Source organism: Doryrhamphus excisus, chromosome 19 (assembly GCF_030265055.1).
Source record: "Doryrhamphus excisus isolate RoL2022-K1 chromosome 19, RoL_Dexc_1.0, whole genome shotgun sequence".
Lineage (NCBI taxonomy): Eukaryota > Metazoa > Chordata > Actinopteri > Syngnathiformes > Syngnathidae > Doryrhamphus > Doryrhamphus excisus.
The window spans coordinates 10,547,501-10,573,536 of record NC_080484.1 but is presented as its reverse complement, the minus strand read 5'-3'; the positions used below and the strand labels follow the sequence as shown (position 1 = coordinate 10,573,536).

The 26,036-nt window shown below is 40.4% G+C and overlaps 3 protein-coding genes across 9 annotated transcripts in view; 2 read left to right on the top strand and 1 right to left on the bottom strand.

Moving 5' to 3' along the window:
* stxbp5a (syntaxin binding protein 5a (tomosyn)) overlaps positions 1–2,112 on the top strand; it is a 67,667-nt gene extending 65,555 nt beyond the window's left edge. For all 6 annotated transcript variants that reach the window (XM_058056342.1, XM_058056337.1, XM_058056340.1 and 3 more), the window contains one exon: positions 232–2,112. In XM_058056342.1, coding sequence (XP_057912325.1) covers positions 232–273 — 42 coding nt within the window. In that variant the 3' untranslated portion in view covers positions 274–2,112. The remainder of the gene's footprint in view (positions 1–231) is intronic.
* Positions 2,113–2,690: 578 nt separating this feature from the next.
* Positions 2,691–26,036, top strand: part of sash1a (SAM and SH3 domain containing 1a) — a 188,156-nt gene continuing 164,810 nt past the window's right edge. Inside the window, exons 1-2 of one of the 2 annotated variants that reach the window (XM_058057371.1) lie at positions 2,691–2,822; positions 18,244–18,309. The gene's annotated coding sequence lies outside the window, so the exon portion shown is untranslated. Of the gene's footprint in view, positions 2,823–3,143; positions 3,857–18,243; positions 18,310–26,036 lie in introns of those variants that run through there. The other variant, XM_058057369.1, reaches the window with a different exon arrangement.
* LOC131107525 (homeodomain-interacting protein kinase 3-like) lies at positions 10,590–11,938 on the bottom strand. Its single transcript, XM_058057635.1, has 2 exons — positions 11,827–11,938; positions 10,590–11,749 (listed from the first exon to the last, which is right to left on the bottom strand). Exons 1-2 carry the CDS (start codon positions 11,846–11,848, stop codon positions 10,590–10,592), a joined length of 1,182 nt encoding a protein of 393 aa, XP_057913618.1. The 5' UTR covers positions 11,849–11,938.

The following is a 26,036-nucleotide window of genomic DNA, read 5'->3' as shown; positions in this document are numbered from 1 at the left end:
CAATCTGCAGACATGAAACCCAAATAGCTAATGTTTGATAAATGTTAAAAAAAAGTAGTCCATTGGCATTGTTGCCTTGTTAATGGATCTTCATGTGTTAAACATTTGCACCTTTCAAAATGATTGAAGATGACGATGCGACCACTAGAGGGCAGCATGTACATATTTACAGATAAACCCACATTTAGAAAGCCAACATGGCTCATTTTGACTTTTGCTTTCTTTTTCCAGATGATGTTAAAGTGCAAAGACAAAAAATGGTACCAGTTCTGATCGGTGGACCTTCCATGCCCTCATTGGTGGGACTCATCTTGACGTGACCTCCCACCCTGTCGTCTTTGCTTTCAGCCCTCATCCCTCCGAGACACTTGGGATATTCTTCCCTTTAGCACAATGTCCAATACTGTTATTACCTCAGTCTTTCTTTGGCTGGAGCTGAGGGAGACGCAGGGAAGCAAGGAAAACGCTGTCTTCTTTTTCTAATTCTCCATCCTTTTTTTCCTCTTTTCTTCTCTGGACACGTGGAGAATTTTCATTCTCATTTGCCAAACTGTCCTTAAGACTGATGTCAGTATTTCAACTGGAACAGAGACACGAAATATTGTTCAAATGTACAAAAAATACAGAATACATTATAATATATAAATATATATATATAGATATATATACATAAATCTAAATGTGCAAAGCTGTATCCACTTCAGGGCACGCGGTACAGGACGCTGATTGGATGGATGCAGGAAGGAGGCCCGCCCAAACAGGAAGTGACGCCTCCTCTATGCAGAGAGTCACTCTGATTTTTTTTTTCTTTCCATTTTCCTCAACTTCCAGACTCTCCTGACATTTTCTCACCCAGCCTAGATTTATTATGAATTCTTGTTTTGTCGTATGGCTCTTGTCAATATTACAGGAAAGCTCTTATTTTTCTATGCTTGTCAAAGTGGAGATATTTTTGTTGTTGCTTTCTCATTTGTTTTGGAAAAAAGGGCTGGAAATCTACAAGGAGGGCAAGGATAAACAAGGCATATTTATCATTAAGGTGTGCTTTCATTTCAACTGTTAATACGCCCCCGCCTGGTTTAGCGTGACTGTACAAATGCTGCTAGGATCACTGTTAAATACTTTTTATTACACCTTTTACAAGAATATGTTCAATAATGTTGTTTTTTTTATAATCCTGGTTTGTTTTATTTGATGCCCATTCCCCATAATTTCAGTTAAATGTGGTGGCACATCTCTCTATAAGGTTTTTTTTCATTTACATAGACAATCTGGAACGTCAATAGAAATACTAGGCCTCATTTTGTCCATTGTGTTTGGATTCAACTTGAAGGCGTATCTCGGGAAAGTAAATAATGGTACAAAGTGCTTTTTTTCCCCCTCCCCTCACATTACCGCTTTATTTTTTATGAAATCATGACATGTTCCTTGGTCCAAATACCCAAACCAGAAGACGATGGTGTGGAGCAAGCTGACGAGAACCAATGTTGTAATGTAATAACTACAAATCTATTATTTCAGCAGCTTTACAGAAACAAACCAACCACTAGGACTTAACAATGTCAAGGTTTCAAATGTGTGTGTGTGCTTTTTTTTGTTTGTCCGTCTGTGCTTAGAGGAGTGTGTTACTGTTTGTTCAACAGTGTCCTGGTCTGCCGTTTTTTGTCCACTTGAGTGGTATGCCATCTAAAGCCAACCAAATCGCATAAATAAAGAGTGCAAAAGGAAGGATTCCACACCATTTGTGACAGTGGAAGGCTTTCACCTCAATGTCACCTCTTCACTTAAGTGTGTGTCCTTTCTTTACATGTCCCATGATGTTACTTTGAGCCATATGTTCTTGTTCCTGCAGTGCGGTAATGCAGTATTCCTCCTCTCAAAACGCCAGACAAAGAGTGTTTAATTGAATTTTTTTTTTGTCATTCTGTCGTCCTGGAGTCAACACTTGTTTAAGTGGGTTGCAGTATTTTTCTCATTGTAGCCAATTTTCTTGTACAGTTTTATGCAACTTTCACATGGATGTTGATGACTTTATCTGCTGCCACAAACAAATTTAGGAGATTCTGTAGATAGAGATTACTGTGCAATGGAAAAATAAAAGTGGAAAATGTAGTTTTGCTTCTTATTTCAAGTGTAAAATGTGAAGGGGGATTGATGTAGTGTCACCTTTAAACACAAGAGGGCAGCCACCACAGGAATACTAATTACGACCCCTTTACCGTATGTAACGTATGCGCTGAACAGTCAAATTTAGTATTTAGGACAAACAATGATACCAAATAATGTTCCATTGTGTTATGGAAGACAGCCATAACTGTCAAAACTCTTAATAAGTCAACTTTAAGGGGAAATAAAGGCGTGAACAGCTGACCTTAGTGTGAGAGTGGCAAATCCACAATATATGATGGGATTTTCGGCAACACCGGCAAGCTGTATGCACTGAAATATAATGAAAATAACCTGGCAGTGAGGCTGTTGCCACGGCAACGGGAAACATGCACGACACCGACCCTGGATGCACAGCGGCTACTCTGAACCAGAGGGAGACAAAAAAAATCATTAGAATTATAAGAGTTGTGAGGGAAATGCTACTGCTGTATCATATGAATTATTTGAGTATACTAAAGGTAAATGTAAAAAATTACACAAAACATCACCCGAAAAATGAATGAACCGGAAGTGAATCCTCCTCTTGCAGAATGTTAAACTTCGAACTAACTGAATGTAATTAAAAGTAGAGTTCGTAAGCTAGCTAGCTAGCTATGTAGGTAGGTAGCTAGCGAGCTAGCGAGGTACTAGCCTCCCAAGCTAACGTCTTACAGGTGAGTATGCATTTACATGGAAGATTTTACTGTCGAAAGTGCTGCTCGGTTTAGTATTGTTGCTTTTGTATTGCTTATTAGTCTCTGGTGTTTCCTATGTGTAAATATTACACAGTATTATGTGTTATTTTGTTTTAAATAAAGTGTAGTGGTGTGCAGCCAGCACTTCATGAACCACAAGGTTAACACAGCATTCATGACGATGTGAGCTGAGTACAGTAGAATATCCTACAGCCAATATAGGTGTTTATGAGTGTCAATGCTATGCATTAATAATAAAAAAAATGGGAAAAACTGCAGTATCTCATTGTTAGACTCAGTTTGAGAGGCCACACCACCTAACCACTTTGTTTCCATGCACCTTTATATATGTTTGTATAGCATCTTTTCTAAGAAATATGATCTCCACAGCTGAAGCCACATCATGAAGCTTCTGTTTCTATCTTTTTGTGTGTGGAAACTCTTAGATTAAGTTGATGAAAAAGCAGAGCAGCCCTTAGCTTTATTTAGAGAGGAAGGGCGTGGGATGTGGCCATGAGGCTTAAGGCTGGTATAGTGTACATACGCCCGTGGTTGACCTCAGAGGCTTGTCGCTGTGTACGACGCTTCGACAGCCTCTTTTTGTCCTGACAGACACCATCGCTCAATCAAACGGGGCGGGCCACCCGGGCCATTTCTATATATTTAGTTGTGGTGGGTGAAATGTCAACGGAATTGAAATCCGCAACCCTGCATGGAATAAGTGGTAAGCCTATAGATCATAGTGCCCAACTCAGGCCCGGGGGCCAAATTTGGCCCCTGCTGCAATTTCATCCAGCCCATGGATGAACTGTTTGGAAAACAGCACTAAAGAATTAGTCCAGAATAAATGTCCTCAGTTCTTCAAAGATTACAACTTGTATTTTGACTTAATTTTAATAAAATGTTTATCTATACCATTTTATTTTTTTAAATAACTGTTGTCTGGACATGTAGGTTGAGAGACATTTTCCAGACGCATGGCAGCACAGCAAACCACACAGTTTTCCTCAAGGGTATGTTTAATTAACTCACATTACTCTGTCTTGGTATGTCATTTTCCATGCATATGATTATGGTTTCATAGAAATGAAGAAATAACGGCGCATGGCAGCTCATATCTTGTTCAACATGCCCTTTTATTAAAATTCCAACCGGGGGGGAACCAGTCATTGTTCAATTTGTCTCCCTGCGGTTAGACCGTTCCAAATGTGGATGGCAAACTAGCGGTTTGGCCCAAACCGAGGCCAGAAGAGGTGCAATTAGTGCAATATTTGCTTTGCTTAAGTTCAGTGCAGTGAAAGCAATAATTTTGAGTTCGCCTCTTGATGACGTTTTCCCCCCTTGGAAACAATGGAGGTAAACCTGCCGTCTCGCCAGAGTGAATTCAAAGAGTTGTTAATTGCGTCTGTTTGCCAAAGAAGAGGTGCTTCCGAGCAAGGCCTTGTGACAAGGTTCATTTTGGAATTATTAAACGTCTGCTTGGCAGCTGCTTGCGTTTCCAAGGCAACTGTGTGATTTGGAAAGGATATTTGAATGGACGCTTTCAGCAAAATAAAAAGAGACAGAAAAGCGAGCGTTGCTGCAGGGATACGTTCTAGCCTGCGAGTTTACTTTAAATGTAGGTCACTCATAAGCTCCTATTAAGTCTTTTCCCTTGGTGAAGTGTATTCATTTGCATTTTTTTTACTCCACTTTCCCATCTTCCACTTCCACAGCGTTGGTCACATCTCCATAGATTCTACATCTGTTTTACAAGTATGAAGAATGCAAGGCGGTATCAAATTGGAGATAAATTAACGCTTTTGGGGTGGCTCGCATGAATAAACGAGACACTTTGGCGCTCTGAGCAGATAGCCCATTTAACAATTAAATAAATGAAAAGTAGACAATAGATTTGTCTTTCCTTTAACAAGCAGAAATTAGTTTTAGGTCATCTAAAGGTGTTTTCATAGGGCTGAAGTCGTAGCTCAGCAATTTTAAGGGCATTCATTGGGACGGGCACGATTAAAAAATGCGTAGTTTTAATAGTAATCAATATTATTTGGATCATTTTTATTTTGGAACTAGATGATAGCAATAATCTGAAGATGCTGCATGTTAATGCTTAAACAGAATGAAGACCTGAAGGGAAAAACAGAGATGACCATTACAGGCGTGACTGTCGAAATGCAGAATGAATCAGTATTTAGGAAACGGGGAAAAAATGTGGAGTCAATTCAAAAAAGTAGAGGAAGCGATTACAGAGCTTCAATAGCATGTAGCATTAAGTGCCTACATATGGTAATATTGATGAAAACATCAAATGCTACTATGGTAATGCTAACATGCTAAAGCTTAACATAATAGCACTATGTATATAAGTTCTACTCATGAAAATAGCTAAAATGTTACTATGCTAATGTTAATATATTAACAATGCTAACATTAGCATGTATAACATGATAGCGTTAAGTTTCTGTTAATACTAATGAAAATGTCTAAAAGTGGTAGTACACTAATGTTCGCATGCTAGCAATGCTAACACTTTGGATGACAGCATTGTTTCTATAAGTTTATACTTACAAACGGTTAAAAAAGCTACTAGGCTAACATTAGCATGCAAACTTTAGCATTCATCACCTACTATGTTAGAGCTAAGTGCCTGCGTATGTCAATATGCATAAAAATGGCAGGAAATGTGATTATGCTAATGCTATCAATACTAATATAATAACTGCCAGCATGCTAACGCAAATCACGCAATACATGGAATGGTTCAAATCAGTTGAGAAATGTGGTAGCAGTAAAAGTTAAGTTTTTAGAAAAAAATGTGAATTTTGCATAAAACGAAAAATAAATGTGTTGTTGGAATGGCTTGAAACCAATTGCTCTGTTTTTACAGTGAGAATTTGTACTTCAGATGCCAAAATGGGCCAAAAATGGTTTCTTGTTCTTAAATTTGTGATGTTATTTCCTCATTGATTCAACATCCTTGAAAAGACCTGATGATTGGAGTTGGGTTATGGGCTACATCGTCGTCTTGAGGAGTCGCGATCACGTTTGTGTGTTGACTGCATCCTCCAACCAACCATAGCTGTTGTAGCCTGTCGGCATTCACACATACAGGCTGTTTGCGCACAGATAACACAAATCCCCAAAGCCCAGACACATCTTGTAATGAATACGGATCTGTAGCTCTAAACGTGCTCTCCGGAGGAGCAGTTGTGATGAATGAGCGTTTTGCGTCCCCTGCGTTTTTCTTTTTTTTGCTCATCGTACTGGCTAAAATACCTCCCTGGTGATTATTGAGCGGGGAAGATGACCTCAGCGCTAACCCAGACAGAAAGACAGGGGCAGACCACACTGAGCCGCTATTCATGGAAAGGATTGCGTTACAGACACTAAAGTCATCCTTTTTTTTCTACAGTAGTTTTGCATCTGGCAGTTGAGTAAATAAACTGTTAAAATGGTATGATCGGCTTTACTGAAAGCATCTGATCCTGCATGTTAAAGCACTTTCAAGGTTAATTCAAGGCACATATCAAATGAAAATAAAGGCTCTAGTTTGCCAAAACCCAGTTGGATTTCTACATTTATCAGATATTTTTCTAACACCACTAAACCATCTCTTTGTTTCTGCCAAACCAGCTTTTATTTCAATGAGACTTTACAAAAAACACTCGTGAATGTCACTCAAGGTGCTGATTCACCCTGTTCAAATTGACACTGTATATCATCATACTCCATTACTCAAAAAACCCTTCTGGATGTGCAGAACACACGCTCTAATGACACATTTAGAGCAGCCATGAAAGAACATAATGGACTTGAGTGCCACTCCTCCTCATCCAGCCTGCAGTTGGTTTAGCACAGCCTCCACGCTCAAATATGAAGCTTTTTTTGTTATTTTATCCATCCATTTTAATTTTGATTTTGTTAACATATTTCCTCCAGTAGTTGCTATTTATTCACCAAAATGCTTTTTTCTAAACTCCTTAGGAAAAGAAATAAAACCAGTTTCATCTACTTCCAGCCGCAGACCAGACAGACATGGCACCTGTAAAGCTGTGCTATGTCCAGTATTGTCGATTTACTTAAGTGTTATTGTTTTCTTTGACCAAACATCTAGGACATAACATCAGCTATGGTTGGAGCAATTCCCTGTTTTTGCATGGGCTGCAAAGTATCCTCCCAGTAAAGTCAAAGTGTAAATGTACAACATCATTACTGCTGTTCCTTGACATATCTATTAAATCCTATCCTAGCGTGTCGTTTGTGAAAGGAAAACAGGCTTGTCAAGAAAGAGACACAAAAACCTTTGTGCTGCTCACTTAACAGGAAGGCAGCTTTAAAAAAAATATATAAAGTTGCATAGTAAACACACAGAAGAGAATGCGGCATTCTGAATGTCAGACTTTCTCTCTGGGGATGGGGGGGGGGGGCAGAGGCAGATCAATCACACATCGGAAGTCTTTTAAAAAAAATCACTACAATATTCAGTTTGTCTGATAAGCTCTGACACTTGTCATATCCGTAGACGTCGCTAAAAAGACAGTGAGCGAGCCCGCTGTGCGCATTAAAGACGCCCAAACACTATACATATACTGTATATATATTTTTTTTCATCTTTGATTGCTCTCCTAGACAATGGGTTCTCTCTCTTGGCTTAATGTATTCTTAATTTGTCCCTGATGTGCTTATTATTATGCAAAGCCATCTCCAGCCATCTAACGTGAGCTGTCACCGGGCGGCACGACGGAGGCCGATTTCTTCCTCCCCCAGTAATATGTCATACGCAGCCTTTTTTTTAATGGTAGCACCCGTACTTAAGCTGTCAGGTGCCTGCTGATGCAATGTTGTGTACGGCCATGAAAGTAGTCAGTGGTATATTTGTAAAGCATCTTGCAGTTTTGCCAATCGGTTCAGGGATTGTAAAAAAAATCCACCTTCTGTGAGTGACATCAGTTATTTCCCTTTCTCATAAACACGTCCTCATTACAGATCATGCAAATGGGGCTAGGGACTATAGCAGGAGACATCATGATGTGTTATCCATCCCAGACAGCTTCCTGATTCCTCATCTTTAATTGATCATTGTGCTAAATTCACCAAATGAGCTTTGGTGACAGTCCCAGCTGCATAAATTAAAATGTGCCGCTTTACCTAATTGCTTTGATTAGGATGAGTGCTGTGAACTCTAATCAAGGTGGCAAAAATGTTCCGACTGGATCCAGTGCGAGAGTAAACAGTAACTATGTAGAATCGATGTGTTTTGGACAAAGTTACAGCTGGAAATTGAGTTTCTCTGAACACATGTCACAATATCCACAAAGACTTGTCGGAAGCCTGCAGGGTGCAAATAAATCAGATCATAGGGCAAGATTAAGCAGCTGTCATCAGGCTGATGATAAAATATGTGCCCCGGCAGTAAATAACCACAATCACTGATGGCTTCCTTGATAGCACTGTCACCACCGTCACCCTGTGACGTATTCTAAGATTAGTGCATCCTATTCCGTCCCCCATCCTTGGCTCGTTTTGACGCCAAGTGCTGATGTAAAGACAGATAGAGGACGCGTTGTCAGCACAGCAATAGAACATAGACTGCAAATAGCAAGTCATTCTCTTAAGGAGATAACATTTTGTTTGTTCTTTTGTCAATGCAAGTGGACTCAAACTACTTTTATCTAGTACTATTTATTTGGATTTTGTACAAAATCTAATGGGTTCCCTGTCATTTGTGTCCTATTAAGTGTCAAAGATAAATCCAAGTGGAACAGGGTCCTAAAAGCCTCAGATTGATGGATTAATTAACCACGGGGAGCAATTGAGGGTCCAACTGTAGACTGCAAATGGAGCTTAGGTAGGAAGATGAGGGAATAGGTCACTGTAATCATATCGGAATAGTTTCGGATCAAATCTTCTCTTAAGATCTACAAGCCTTTGCAGCATGACGACAGCAAACTTGAATCGTTCCATTAGACCGTGCTGGCTTATCAATGAGGAAACATGCTGCTACTTCCTTCTCATTCATGGCAACAGAATGACTACATGCACTGACATCCTGACCCCACTCAGAAGATGTTTGCACCAGTATCACTATTTTTATACACCCTCCATTGAATCCACCAAAAGCTCCAAGGGAGCAGGATGCAATGCACTGGCTGCAGACATCAGCAGCAGCAAAGCCAAACAAGTCATTCTGCTGACAGCGGGGAAAGAGCTAACAACAGCCCAGCGCTCTGTTTACGCTCGCATTGATGCACACAGAGATACGTGATGCGACCACTAAAAACATAGATGGAGACAAAGGCAGATTGAGAACGTTTTGAAACCTGGGAAAGGGCCAGCATATGGATTCATTGTGAAAGCCAGATGTTTGATATGATCCAGGGATGATTAACGTGGGGACAAATATTGCGTTTTGTACTAGAGAAATTACCAGGTGTCTATCTCATTGGTCACTATTAGCTTCATTTCTAGGGGTCAATATGGTGGAATAAGCCAATTGGAACCAGATAAACCTATCTCCCAAGAAATCGTAAATTTCAACCAGAAATAGGCCCACAATCAAGTGTTCAGTGAGGTCTGCGGTCAAATCAAACCTTCATGCCATGTTTGAACAATAAATTTAAGAAAAGGACTGAGCATGCTGTTCATCTGGGAAAACAATGCAAGCCTCATTTAGTACTGAATAACAAGACACGGTGCCAGACAGCTATGTTGCACCTCATGTGTGAATAGCAACAAATTTTGCGCATTTGATGTTATAAATAAGGTGCAGAAGAGTTATATAACAGTGTTAGTAAGGGGTTCCAAATGTTTTTTACAGTTGTTTCTCCAGTGTCCAGGATATTTACATGTGTTTTATAATGAAAAGTGACTTTTTTTAATGAACAGTTGTGTCCCCAGAAGCGCCAAACGTGGGGAAAATCTGCCTCACTTTTTTGCACCACTTTTGAACCAAGGTGCTTTTGATGCCTCTTATGCTAAGAGTCCAATGGGCCGGCGCCAGTTTGCGGCAATGCAATTTGCTATGGCACCTAGTGTCACCAATAAGGTGCCTAGTGGCGTGCAGTGGCTCAAACTGCCTCCCAACTGGCTCGTGGTGGCCCGCAAAAACTGAGTTTGGCGGCAAGAAAATTTCAAAATGTTTAAGAGCTTCGTCGCGCTAATTGCTTGATGCAAGTGGAACCAAATGTCACAAACAATCCACCTATTGGAATCCACTGGAATGTAATGGCGCAAACAATTCGCCTATTGGAATACACTGGAATGTCATACAATGCATTCAAGACTTTCAAATCAAGAAACATTGGACAGGATCAGAATCGGAACCAGAACCTTTGCCCAACTCTTTGCGACTCTACGGTATATGTAAAAAGTGGATGAAGAAAAACGTGTGGACAAACAGCTGATTGGCATTAAAGCTACAGACACCCAAAAACACGATTAAACTGTCTAAGGCCAGATTGTGGGACCTCTGAAAAGCACCTTTTTGAAGAACGCGTAATACACTTAGCCAACAAGTGTTTTTATCTCATAAGTACCGATCAGCTTCTTCAACAGTTTCCTTTTTGTACTTTACCAAATAGTTAGAGGAAGTTAAATTGTTCTGCAAGACCCCATCTGCACTCTCCCATCAAGCACTTTTGGTTTTAAGAGTACTTTGACTTGAATTCTCAAGGACTTTAAGAGCTCAAGTTTAAAAAAAAAAAAAGACAACGTGAACTCAGAATGGTACTGAACCATGATGGAACACATTGTTTAATTTCTCTTAAAGGCCCCTTGAATCCTTCTAAATAGTCTTTTCAACCACCCGTCTTTAGCCTGTTCTTGTATGGTTGCCTCCTTTTGGTCCTCCACTTGGATCTGTTCAGTTTGAGACGAGTTAGTCGGGGAAGATGATGGGTTCTCTTTGTCGACGCTATGCAGTGTGAGGCTGGGATTAAAAAAAGAATGTAGAAGAAACTCTGCAGGTTTAATACGTAGCTCATGGTCCAGTTGCAGCATCATTGTCACCAGATTTACAAACAAACCCTCTTTGTCACATTTCTGAACCACCTCGATCTCTTCGAGAGATTTGAGGTTTAAGGCTCTGCTTTCTGCGGGTGGAGACCCCATCTCCTCAGGAGTCTTAAATTGCCAACCCGATGAGCTATCGTTCTGTTTTTTGAAGTAATAGTGTGATCGTAGTCCACGTTCCAACATGGAATCGGATGGCGTGCCCTGTGTTTCTATGATATAAGACAAAGCGTCATAGTCTGTCTCCCCAGGGTAAAGATGGTGACCTGTAGCAAGGCTGACGGCTACAATACCCAGAGACCACATATCAATGGCCTCATTGAAGGGAATCCCTAGCATTACCTCTGGTGCCCTGTACCATGTGGTCTGTCCATAGTCACTGGGTTTTAAAGAAGACACCACTTTAGCCAAACCAAAGTCAATCAACTTAAACGTCAACGGTTCCTGATTGCAATCCGACACCATGATGTTTTCCGTTTTGATATCCATATGTACAATTCCAATGTTGCTCAAATGTAGCAGCGCTGTGGCCATCTGGTACAAAATTGGACTGATTTCTCCGATGGAAAGAGTCTCTATATTCCGCTCTTGTTGGAAGATCCTTAAGTTCTGATCAAGGAGTTCAAAGTTCAAACAGATCAGGTGTTTGTTAAAGAAAAAGTCATTCCAGCGCACAATGTGGCATTGGTCCGGATCCAGACACTGGAGTTGTTTCAGGATGGCGATTTCCTCCCTTGCCTGATGCATGATTTCTGAATTGTTCTTACTGACTTTGATGGCCACCATCTCGTTCGTTTCTGTGTTACAGCATTTGGTGACCAGTCCAAAACTGCCCTCGCCTAGCAAGTCTACGACTTCGTAGCAATGGCCAAGAATGCTCCCTGCGTGAATCTGTAATGTATCTGTTTGAAGGGCAACAGGAAGTCCGTTTAGTTTGCAAAACACAAACAAAACATTACATTTCAGGACATCAACTTACCACATATCTGATTCTCTGCCATGCTGGTGCTCACTTTTCAAATACATTTTATTTTAAGATGACATTCAAATATTACCAAATACATATTTTGTGGTCCGATTATAGGGCTTGCTGAAACAGCCCAAAGCTGATTTGCTTTCCTTGTCACTCAAAGACATCAAAGGCATTAAAGCCGCTAAGGGACACGGATGCGGATTCAATCTTTTTTTTTTTTTATAGAGCATTGCGGTCGAGGTCAGTTCGGCTCATAGCACTATGGTTCGAATCAGGGAAACCACTGTGGGATGGCAATAATCACGTCGGCTAGCGTAACGTAATGCCATACCGTGTAATTTCTTTAATTAAGGAAAGAGGTTGTGGAAGTGCAGTTAGCCGCACTATTTTGGTGTTTTTGGTTGTCTTCCTATTCTGTTGTAACACAGGAGAAGTGTACCAAAGAAGACTACCAGGAAGAAGGGGACTAAAGTGTTATTAATTGAAATTACTTAAATACAAATGGTTTGGGACTTAATGACCATTGGAAAATGTGCGTGCCAGATTGACTCTTTGAAAACCCTGACCTAAACCGTATTTTTCCCAAGCAGGGAAGCTTCAGGCACACATAACATGTTAGCAATAGGATCTAAATTCCAGCATCGAGCACATTTTGTCCAACACACCTCCAGTCCGCTATTATAGGACCTCTGAGACTTACTTAAAATTGTAATATTGGACTTTTGTCATGTGCATTTGTGTGTCTTTTAAACCGCATTTACTGTTTTTGCGAGCGTTGAAGCCCTCGCCCTGCTCCATCCTGTCACGTAGCATGTGATGTGTTTTTCTAATTACTATGAAAAACGACGATGCTCGTCTCCATCCAAGTGTGTCGCTACAGACTATGCTAGCAGCGACCGCTCAGACATACATCACTCTAATTGGCACAAATGGCTTTAATATATGCCACCGTGATGCCTTCATGGATCAACGCTGTTGCCTTTTTGCAAATCAATACAACAGGGGACACAAAGTCTTACGTTCAGAAAAGACTTTGGTATTTGTTGCGATAATCTTTTTGCAATGGAGCACAAACAATCAAAATCTAGGCTTGTCAGGCGGGTTTATGGAGAAGTTGGATTTATAATTCAATACACACAGACTGTGAAATATATAATAAAGGGAGGTTGATGATGTATGGTGCTCATGCTTAATCAATATTATGACTCAATTTCCAAGAGTGTGGTTGCCTCGGTGATGAATGTAGTCTCCAGTTATTTGGAAAATTATTATGATTTTGTTTCAAAGTAGCATTACCTGCACTTGAAGTACCTTTGTTGGCCATATTGTTACGGTGTAGCTGTTGATTCCATGCCTGTCGTTAACTAACGAAATAGGAAATGCAATATGAAATATTGTATTGTCACTAACTAAATCAGATCACAAGCTTGTCCTTATTTAACTGACCAATAATAAATAAATTATTGCTTTGTAGCTTTTTTCAAGCAACCTCTCCTCACCATTCCTTAAACCCAGAAGCCTTTTTCTTTTAATTGGCTCATGGTACATTCTAAAACCTAAAAAAAAACAAAACACACAGCAAAAATGTGAAAAATCAGCATTAAGTTAACAAGAATAAAGCCAAAATATGTCTGAAAAATGTCGGAATTTTATGGGAATAGCGTAATATTATGAGGAAAAATATAATCATTCTCCTTGCATAACATTTGAATATTAAAAAAGAGAGAAGAAAATTAGCTAGAAAAAATGGTTGAATTAAAAAAAAAAAAACAATTTTGAAAAAGGCCAGTGGGGAGGCAGGGGGCAATGTATGTTGTCTATGTCATATCGGGAGACATAGATGAAGTCTCCACTGGTGGCTGTGAGGTAGTTTCTCTGGAAAATGTCCTCTACTTCTCGGTTTTTCGTTCAGTTGTCCTTTTGATTACGCATCTGTACAGGAGGATTTGATTTCAGGGCCTGCTTTTTAGAGCGTGACATCCTCAGTGACCATGAAGGAGTGATGAACGGGTGTCATCGGTGGCGTTGTGGCGTAAAACCTGGGGTTTTTTTTGCTAAGGAAAAAAAGATGGGTGGAGGTCCCTGTGGTATGCTGTGTACTGGTACGTGTACTGGTAATGCTACCTGATTGTGCCTGCTTATGCCAATGGAAATTTGTTCATTTGAATTGGAGCCATGTTGCTCCAAGTCATTGTGTCCCATATGTAGCAGTGGTGTCGTCTTTCATCTATTTAACTCTTACCCTGTCTAAATTGATTTCCTGCTCTGCAGAGATTAGGGCTACTTATCAGAGCTCTTCTGTGTTAGTTCAGTTCATACTCAAGCCCCATATGACCAATAAGGGCGTGTTTTTTTTTATTACTGTATCACACAATCGGTGACGGGAAACTAGCAATGGACAAATGCATGCTCTATTTATAGGGGGGTGTTTATTTACTTCAACCACAAAGAGGATGGAGTGTAACTGGAAGCAGGCAATAATTGAAGACTTTAGTTTTGAAATTTTAAAACTAATTTCACCCATTTTTATATATAACTCTAATGATTTGGCGTGCATGAGAAAGTGGGAAGAAAAATGTACAGTAGTTCTCTTTGACCACATGGAGTCTCATTAACAACAACACAGCAGCAACAGAACCAATGTTGCAATAGTGGTTTAACATAGTTTCATACCAACCAAACCGCAACCAATGGTTTTTGGCCTTAGACTAATTAGCCTATGTACCCAATTGAATATAGGTGTTGACATAATAATCGATCGATTAATCTTTGCTTCTGCCAGTTGTGTGGAAATGATAGTTAACTAGAGATACAGTATTATGAAACACAAACAAAACTAAATGAAATTGTAATTGTTGGATAATTAGGTTGGGGGGGAAAGTTAACATGCTAATGGTAGCATGCTAACACATAGCATGATAGTGTTGTGTTTATATATCAGTCTAACCATCAACATAGCACAAAAAAATGCTAGTATGCTAACATTAGTATGTGATGAATGCTAACATGCTAATGGTAGCATGCTAAAACCTAGCAAGATAGTGTTGTGTTTATATATCAGTTTAACCATCAACATAGCACAAAAAATGCTAGTACGCTAACATTAGCTTGTGATGAATGCTAACGTGCTAATGGTAGCATGCTAACACCTAGCATGATAGTTTGTATCATGTTTGTATATCAGTCTAACCATGAAAATAGCAAACAATTCTAGCATACTAACATTAAAATGCGAGCAATGCTAACATACTAATGTTAGCATGTTAACACCTACCATGATAGCGCTATGTACAAATGACAATGACTTGCACAGTATTTAGTGAAAGCTTTACTGATGAGCTGTACTCTGCAGAAGCTTCCCAGGTATAGAATAATGCATGCATACTAATCACATGTCATTATCACATTGAATATCACGCGGCTTATTTTTCGACGTTGGTTTTAATGAGTTAGTGCCGCCCAGGTGGATATAACTACTATCTTGTGCCTTCTTCTTAATCTCGACACATCCAGTTTCTCTTCAAACAGAAACATCATTATGGGGTGGTGAGCAGGGGGTATTAATCATGGCTAATTGAAGACCCCGCTGGGAATAAATGAGCCTTAATCTGACAAGTGAGTGCATAGCATTAGTACGGGTGGTGTGGGGGCTTATAAAAAGGGACAAACAAGGAACAAACACAAATAACATAAGGATTGTTTTTATTTCTTATGCGGTTTTCGTAGTAGAAAAATCATCAAATTCATTTCTTTTTTGACTTTTGGTATAGTTTGTATTCCATAGATGCTTCGTTTCTCAGTTTCCCCAGAGACATGTTGCTGTTTTGCCAGATAAGCCCTTGAAACTCTGAATTCAAAATGTAATATGTGCCTTTTTTGCTATGCATTGTTAGATGTGTGTAACCCCAACTGACTTTCATCCCATATGACAGATAAGCTTTGAATTTATATTTCTCTCTCCTCAGATGAGTTCTGCGCCTGCTAAAGAAAGTGAGGGAGGGGAAGCCAGAAGCGAAGCGAGCATGGACTCAAACATAACGATTGTGCGCATTCTACTTTCCTTTACATTTGAAAGAGGGTTACGGGAAAGATAAGCCTCGGTAGTGTAAAAAAAAAAAAGGCCCTGATGTAGAGCTAGATTGTGCGCTTTGGAAAAATCTTGGGCAAGAAATATATTTTGACAGCCTTAAAGGTAAGAACGACTACTCAATAGTCAGCCTTCACATATCAACACCTTAACATGAACAGCGTGATTAGTGAGTAAATATAATATTTCATAGTCAAGAGCACAGAAAATGTGCAACGTCTGCAGATTTGATCATGCATTATAACGGTCAGCCTATTTCCTCCGCATTTCAGCTCAACAACAGCAATTGCTTTCTCTTGTTTTTATTATTATTTATGAATCATGCATTCCATTACTGAATGGCCCTCTTTGGTGCACGACATCGAGTCCTTGCCGCGGATTAGAAACTTCTTAACCGGTTTGAATACTGATTGGGATTGACTCGCTCCATACTGGGACCCCATCCTCTTACTGTTAATTATTTAACCCTCTAAGCCAACTGCGGGTCAGCAATAACACTCTCCAAAGGCACGGCTCGGCTCTTTGACTCGTGCCAGGAAATTGCTGCCAAAGCTTGTTGTGGGAATACTTGAACTCTTTGTTGACACATTAGCGTGGGATGGTTTTTGTCAACAGAAATGGTAACAGCAGCTGTGGGACGGTGTTGAGCAAATGTCTTCATGTTGTTAAAGCCGTGCAGTGGTATTGATGGGCGATGCTCCAAATTTTCTTACCAAGTAAGCCAGTTACAAGGCAAGGCAACGGTTTCGGAGGGGGGAAAAAGTGCACTACCACTATAATTTCTATATTAACAGACATGTATGCACATTGCAATACAATGAGGTTGGGCAAATTTTCAACTTCATTCTCATTTATTATGGGATTAATTTATTCATCATCATCTCAGGCCAAGTACCCACAGGACAGGTTGTTTGAATGTAATGGGCCCTCACACTGATGGCCTTCAGAATTTGTTTCCAAGAACATCGGTAATGATCCTGGATGCTCGGTTTCATTATCTTTATCTGATAGTGGAGGTTAAGCCTTGCTCCATACGACCGACTGAGACACCAGTGACTCTTAATTACCGCATAGCTAATCTAATTGTACGGCCATGTGCAGCCTGCCAGCTCCTTTCCTTTTAAACAGCATTACGCTTGCACACAACAAGATGCCATATGTTCAGGTTGGATCTGTCAGCTCCCATTCAGGAGATTCCAGCCAGCCGGCATCCTCATTTACTGTCCATTTGTGTCAAGTATGTCTGCTCCCCATGGCAAACTGGAGGAAACGTTAAGGCTAATTGATCCTGCAAGTGATTCAGCCTGAGACTGTGGTTATACATTAAATGGAGTATTGGAGTATTGGAGTATTTTTCATCACCTGAATGCCCTCCAAAGTGTCCCCAGATTGCTGTTGCTCAGGTGTGGATTAATCACCATTCTGCCTCCTCCAATGCTGTTTTTTTATTTTGTACAGGGATGTTGACGTTTTTAAAAAGAATCAAAGGGTTAGTCGAGGTTTGCTGGTCTTCACTATCTCCAAGGTCCATGGCTTCCTGACATCATATCGACGTAGCTGGCAACACAAATGTACAGCTGCCAAGCTGTAACTGACTGATGGATAGTTGGAGATCTGTGATTTATTTTAAGATGTGTAGTGAAGCCTGAAAGAGTAGCCGGGAGAGACATCTTGCTTGAGATGGCTCAGAGTCGGTATCGACTTGAGAAACATGTAAGATCATGCAAGATTCATATGTTACTTTGAGCCAAAAAAAAAAAAAAGACAAATGGAATGTATGACTAAATAATGAGGGAAGTAGCTGGATTTGTTTTTATTAGCAGTGTGGGTGGCATCAAAAGCTGACAAATTGATAAAGAGCCTTGTAAAATGTGTGGGCAATCAATAAAAGACGGTCGTCTTTGGTGGTTTAGAAGGCTTGTGGAATTTTTCCTTTCCAATCCCACAGGACTTTCTGCTTGTGCTGCTTGTTCCGTTTAAAGTATTTATCAGGAAATAATTATACCCGTTGTGTAAGTGTATAACACGCTAGCCGTCGTCGTGCTCTTGTCGGTGTCATGTTTTTGTGTGCATTTCATCAATACTGTGTCATTTTTTTTAGGCATTTTCCCCGTACTGAATCATATCTGCTTTCTGGGTTAAATGCTTTCAAGCAGTGTGCCTCTTAATGGAATATTCCATCAGGAAGTCAAAGTGTTACATCCCTGCTCTGCGTGCACGATGGGAGGTGGCAATGAATCCAAATAAAACTATGCTAATAATAAATGTTTCCTGTAAGACCCAGCCACCCTCCCCTACCCCCTGTGTACTCATCAGGTTTGTTTTTTTTCCAGCAGACCGTTTGCTTCTGAGTGGCAGCAGAGACGAGCTGTGTGGTCCCGCTTGTAGATGCAACACACAAGGTGGGAGGTGTTCTTCTTTTTGTATTTCGACACAGTGTGTCTTTGTCTGCTTGTGTGTTTCTGCCCACATTTTTGTCACTTTATATCCCCCCCCACACCCCCCCTCCACACACACACCGAATAATCCTCTTCATCTGTATCCAAGGTCACAGTGCTTTCATTAAAATACCTGGCGCTTACATTCAAATACCTGGAGACTAGTCAATATAAGGCAGAATCCTGGACTGCAGATTCGAGTGTGGTGGGGGGTTGAAATCAATTTCTGCCGCCTGTTCTGCATGGACATGGTTTGCAATGTGGTAAACATGATTCCTGTCTGAACTGAGTACATGCTCTCTTGTATTCAATCCATATTTTCTTTCCAGTAAGAGTAACAATGATGAATCCATTATGCAGTTCAATAACTATTTGGGCATTTGATATTTTTTATATAAGTGTCTCAAATGTGATATTTTGTTATTTCCTTAGTACTCCATGAAAACAGATCTATTATTTATGAGTTTTCAGCAAAAAAAACCCAAAACATTCCCACACATCAGCTTTTACTCTGGAAAACAGTGATATTGTTGCCTCTTCTGTATGTTGCTGAGCGAACCAGTAACTGTGTGTTTGGTTCATATTGACTCGATTTAATGGAAGCAAGCGTCCCATTAATCGACTAAGGAAATAATTGCTAAATGCAGCCCTATTGTAGACTTAGGTTATTTACCTTTTGGTTCACTAGCTGCAGTCGTCCCTTGTTAATTGCAGTTAATTGGTGCCAGTCGATTGCAAAATAACCCACAATGGGGCCAAAGAAAGTTGCAAGTGACAAAGAAGGTGAGAAATGTTTATCTAACTTGATCTCACCACTGTACACCCCTCACATGACAGCTTTTATAGCAGTATAGGTTTACTATTCACTGAAGATGATTCAACACACATCTGTTATTGTCAAAATATGGGAACACTAGTGAGTAGCAAGGTAATTGTCAGGTTGATAGTCAAGCGTGGTGGTAGTAGCATCATGATCTTGGGTTTCCTGGGGGAGCTGCGGTTCATGGGAACACATGAATACCTATAAGTACTGTGATGTTCTGAAGTGTGTTATCCTGTCCATTTATTCATTTATTTTATACCGCTTATCCTCATGAGGGTTGCGGGCGTGCTGGAGCCTATCCCAGCTGTCTTCGGGCGAGAGGCGGGGTACACCCTGGACTGGTTGCCAGCCAATCACAGGACACATATAGACAAACAACCATTCACACTCACATTCATACCTAAGGACAATTTGGAGTTGCCAATTAACCTAGCATGTTTTTGGAATGTGGGAGGAAACCGGAGAAAACCCACGCATGCAGGGGGAGAACATGCAAACTCCACACAGAGTTGGCCAAGGGTGGAATTGAACTCTGGTCTCCTAACTGTGAGGGCTGCGTGCTAACCACTCGTTATCATGTCCAGTTGATAGGGAATACACAGTATACTGCTTTGCAAGTCGGACAATGCGAAACGGGTACTACCGTGTCACAACAATCCGAAACATAATCTTGGGGTTTATTTCAATTTGTCGGCCTGCTGGAGGCATGTGTAGTGTCATGAATTTAAGCTTTGTGGGTAAAAATGTTTTGCAGCCCCCCCAATAATGATAGGTTGGGATGCGAGGGGAATGTGTCCAGGCAAGCAAAAACATTTGACTGTATCTGCCAAGACTTTTTTAGTTTTTTCCATTGTCAAATCGTATTGGGGTTTGTGTACTATGTTAAGTGGTAGGGAAAAAACACCAATAAGCCACAATGTTCTGATATATATATGTGTATTACTCACTTGTTTCAGCCAAACATATCTAAAAAAAAAAAACAAAAAAACATTGAAATACAGTAATATGTTTATCTTGGTTAATTGGTTCGAGACCCAATCGTGATAAGTGAATTTCCACAAAGTAGAAGTGCAATATTTTTGTAATTGGAGCATCTTCATGACCTTCTAAATTAGCAATAGTGCCCTATAGACACAGATAACACCCCTATAGTCACATTTTACACTCTTATTACCCAAAGAAAAAAATAGAGTGAAACTGTGGATTTGAAATGTGAAGTGGCGAGGGACGACAGTATATGCTTTTCACTGAACATCAACAATATCCAATATACACCATGGAAATAGTGAAAAAGGTTTTGGAGCTGTGCTGTTAGTTTCCTTTCACTGCTTCAACAAATGGTTGTAAAATCCCTTCTCGCTTTATTCATTCAGCAGTATGCTTTGTTTTGCACTCAAAGTGGTGTAAATCATTGGGATGGAGGACACTGTCAGGAAATGACTGCAAATGCCTTCCAAAATATATACCACTCCATTCTCAATTTCCTGTTTTATCCCAGTGTTTTCCTCCACCCCCCATTAAATGTGGGCCTGCAAAGTTTGGCTGGTCTGTCCTCAAAAGACCATCCCAGTCTTACTCATATTTCAAAGAAAGAATGGAGCCAAAGAGGTCACGTTAGTAACACTCAAGAGAAACTCATTGGAGGCAATAATGCCTTTTTTGTATTGTATTGTATGGCAATAAAAACTACTTCTTTCCTGAATAGTGATTGCAAATGACATGGTGCCCCCCCTCCCATAGGTCGCCCTTAAAATGCTGAGGAATGCATGATAGCAAACATGTAATACAGATACCATCAAAGTTTGTTAACCATGGACAATTGATCAATAGTTTACGGGCAATTCGTTGCCAAATCCTTTCAACCAATGTTGCTGAAATTTTACACATGGGCTTGTCTTACTTATGTCTTATGTGTTACTCATTAACAGTACTACCATATAATTTACTATTTATAACTATAACTATTATTGTGGTGAATTTGTTCCAGACCCGACCAGTATAGGATTCAATAAACGGTTTATTTTCATTGTTGGAGCATAGAAAAAACGGTTAAATATGGTTTGTAACATTATTAGGGTCCCGTAGGCGCCGCTATAGTCACCTTTTCACTGCTATTAATCATTTACACCACATTGTAACTCTTACTGTCTGCTGCAGGGCCTCTTGTTTTTGTAATTTTAACATTCAACCACGAAACGGTGATCATTTATTTTTGAAAAACCGCAACAGTGAGAGTGAGGGACGACTGTAATGTGAATACACAGAAGACAAAATGTTTAATACATTTTTCTGTGCAAAATAAATTCACAGAATTAAAAAAAAACACACATCAGAGGCAGTGATTGATCCTCTTTCTCTCTGCCTTTAAAAAGCAGCAGCTGTACCATTACACCTCCAGGCACTGACAAGTGAACAGGCAAATTCTGCCATTTTACTATCTTATTCTGTTCCGTGCTGTCAATCATTATGGCAGCAAGCACAGTGTCTTAAGTGCTTTGTTTTTTTTCCTCCCCTACCTCAGGCTGACTTAGTGTTTCATGCCTCTAAGCAGCGATACACCTTACCATGGCTCATGGGGTCCTACACACAGCGTGCACTCTGCGTGCAGGGAGGGGCGACCCTAAGCACTGCTGTGTAAAATTTGAGCAAGACTGGTTGAAGAACTGGTTGTAGATTTAGCAACTTGTTGTCCAGAAATCCTTGACCATTTGTCTTATGACTATAAAACTTGGCAGTATTACATACTATATATGCTAGTATCCCTCCCAAAGTATTTTTTTATCACAATGCATAGGGGGCGCCACGAGTATCATTTACAGTTACAAAATGAGGACCCCTATGGTGTATTGCCTGCAATTAGTCAGCTACTGAATATAAATGAGGACATTGCTTTGTTGTGCTGTCAATCAATTCATCTCCCAACCTTGATTTGTCTCCCTCTGTCTTTGACACAAAGCTAGTGTATAACTACATCCCGCCTCCCCCTCCTGGAGAATAGCTAACGCTGCTCAATGCTGTCTGTATAGATTGTGAATTCTAGTAATGGCCCGTCTATCATTGGTATGCAGAGAGCAATGCCCTCGTGGCGAATGTGCAGCGAGAGCAGGATCGACATGTACAGTTTTTCTCTTCTCATTCGACTGGTAATTGCTCAGACTCTTTTTTTTTTCCTCTGGTATATCACAACACTTTGCTCATATTTCTCCACCCCTGCTGTGTCGCCTTATGCCCACTGCATACAGTTAGTATTTATCCAGTCGGTCTCTGTCTCCATTTTGGTCTTCATTATCATTCTGCCTAGCCTCACCTCGGTGCTGCTCTTTTGTCACCTGGAAGATGGGACTGGAGGATAACTAAGATTCCGTGGCGGTGCTCTCATGAATAGGTTATGCAGATGACGCTGACACCGCTGCACCTCCATAAATACACTTCTTATTACCTGCCTTTTCCGGCATGGCCAACTAGCATGTCTCCCAAAGGACATGTTATGGGCTTTTGACGAAATTTCCTTCCTTTCTTTGCAATATTAATGCAATAGGAGTACAGTAATCCACCACCACGATATGTGTATTTCTGGCAAGTAAGATTCCTTATTAATAAATTGAATATTTTCATAGTTCGAAAACCCGTTTACCACCTTTTTAAATATAACAAATCGCTAACATTGTTAGAGACCTCTACACATTAAGTAACACCCCTATAGTAACCATTTCAGTCGTATTACCCAATATAGTAGTAATTTAAGACATAAGTAAGGCTCGTGTTTGTGTGTGTTGCTATGGAAATTGACGGCGGATGGTAAGGAAGTGACATCAGGGATTCAGAGTTGCGTTTCTGTTTGCGCTGCAACTACAACAGTAGCAGTAGTAGTAATTTTTATGATGGATTATTGTGCCTGTTGTGAGATAATTCAAACAAGCATTAAAAGCCTGTTGCTTGTGTTTCTCACAGAACATTACTGACACCTATTGAGCAGTGTAGCATACTACATATCATCACAATGTCTTTGAATGAGTCTTTTGAATGTCATGTATTTGTATTTTAGTTCATTTAGCCACGTTTAGGCTTGAAAATGCTTAATTTATATTATAAAAAATACACTTACTTAAAAGTGCATGTTTTTTCTTTTTCTTACAAAACAGTAGAGGTGTCACGAGACACTGATATGGCAATATACTGCCGGTAAAATTATGGAATTTATGGAATTTTTATTGATTGTGTGACTAATGTAGTTATTATTGTCCCAGACCAAGTACCCAGGAGACAGTTTTTTTGTTTTTGGTCTCTGCTGGTTGCAGCAAATTAGTGCACTCCATTGCTTCAATGCGCAATTAATCAGAATGATTATTAATTGAGCAAATTAATGCAGAATAGATCCTGTCCTTCATTCTGAGCTGCCTTTGTTGCGCGTTGTGCACATCTCCATCCTATGCTATCCACAATAAATCCTTCTGTTTTACTGATTCTGACTCATGTGAGCCTTTACACAAACTAGTTTTTGTTCTACACTCCTTTGGGCTCTCCCAAAGGGAGTAGTAACACAGTGTGAGTATTTTCTTTATATAAAAGTAGCTGTAACTATCACATGCCTGTGAAACTCCCTGCAATAACTTGCCGTATCCCTCCAGAAGCAGCAGGAGTGGTGCTGCTGATAAAGAGCTTATTGTAGGATTACATCTTACTCTACCTGGGTTGACAGTGGGTTAGAAAAGACATCAGCATGACCTAATGTTCTTTGTGGACTATCACCCTGATCAGATGAACAAGCTCTTAATCAGCCGGAAAGTCACATCTTCCCATGGCTGTATCGCATGTGCTGCCCAGAGATAAAGTAAAGGGCAGCCTTAAACCGAGCAGACAGTGTTAGAATTTAGAATCAGCTTCACACGGCATGACTACGGTGGTGGCATGGTCACGGTGTTGCATGCCAACATGCCTCAAAACAAAGAACATCACAAGTTTTCAGTCGAAGCCGAAAGAAACAAACCAAAAGTTCAGTTGACCAACTTGAGGCTAGCATCGGGCTGAATCCGTACATTATCGTGCAGATTTGACAATATCGTAGAATGAGAGCTTGTTTAGTAGTACAATGGAACTTTGTTACACTGAATTTTTGCCTTAGTTTGTGTCCATTTGGCACATGTCTTGTCATGTTAATACACCGAGTGTGTCCAACTGTGTTCTCAACGTATATTTGTATCACAAAACATATCGTTAGCATCCTTAGCTTGCTAACAAAATGGAGATGGAAGTCGGCTGTCTATTATGTCATTAGTGGCAGACTCTCAAAAATTATGATTGAAGGAGGTAAGTGAACATTTACAGTTACTTTTGTCTTCATTGAAGACATAATCAACACCTTCCTCTTCAGCACCACCTTCCTGTTTTGCCATTAGTTCTTTCTTGGTCAAGTGCCAAAACAGGTTTTCCTGTTTGCTATAAGTTATTTGTAGGTGAGAAACACGATTGGACTCAAGAAATAACTCATGGCAAAACAGCAAGGTGGTGTTGGGACATGCCATCTGACCAAAAAATAAGTCATGGCAAAACAGGTTTGTGGTGTTGAAGAGGAAGGTGTTGAGTTTGCTGCCACGTCGTGTCTTTGGGAACAGTCACATTCCAACACCTTGACGAGGCCTTGACCAGGCCTTGACCAGGCCTTGATGCTCTGCTGCATGTACGGGACGAGGTCTTAACGAGGTCTTAACGAGGTCTTAACGAGGCCTTGACCAGGCCTTGACGAGGTCTTGACCAGGCCTTGACCAGGCCTTGACCAGGTCTTGACCAGGCCTTGACCAGGTCTTGACCAGGCCTTGACCAGGCCTTGACCAGGTCTTGACCAGGCCTTGACCAGGCCTTGACCAGGCCTTGACCAGGCCTTGACCAGGCCTTGACGCTCTGCTGCGTGTACGGGACTAATGTAGCTGGAACAAAGAGCAGTGTAAACATGCTAACATGCACACAAGCAATTTGGGGGGGGGGCATGCACATGACAAAACGTTCAGAATTAATTATAATAAAAGGAGTCACACTCGGCATACCATACTTGTAGCATGTGTGCGTGCCACACATAAGCCTTGCATAATGTCATAGACTAGCGCTTTTATTCCTGTTTTTGTAGCGCAGCCGAGACTTGGTAACTAACTGGTCCATAAGTCATTGTCCATTTGTATCATTGATTATCACATACTACAGTATTAATTGGCCCTGTGCTCTTTTGCCATGAGTTATTTCTAGGTGAGGTGGCAAAACGGGAAGGTGGTGTTCGAAAAGGAGGGAGTTGATCGAGCTGCAACATTGTGTCTTTGGGAACAGTCATGATCCTCTTCAACACCACCTTGCCTGTTTTGCCATGAGTTATTTCTAAGTGAGGTGAAAAACCAGGAAAGTGGTGTTGAAAAGGAAGACGTTTATCTTGCTCTCACGCCATCTTTGGGCATCTAGAGTAACCTAAAATTTTGTTTATCCCTTTAATTCATCGTTGATATTCATTTATATGCATTTCAAATAGTTTTCTGCTGTAAAATTGTAAAACTATAAAAACAGGTTTTGTGTTAACATTTCTGGCTTTCTGGAAATGATTGAAAAATTGGTTGGGTTAGTGTCGGGCCTTCTGGAACAAATGAATGAGGCTAACCAAGCCTCCACTGTATAATGTAATGCAAATGGCTGATTGAAATCATAACTTGTTAGCTAATCTTTTGTATATCAGTAGCCCACTTCCTGCTATACCTCCAGATGGCCAAACGCCGAGAATCAGTCGGACTTGGCTCTCCTCATCGATTTTCATTTAAGCCACATTGACCACCAGCGTGATGATGTGACCTCCAATGGCACTGCGCTGTCTGTGGCACTGGCAAATGTCAAG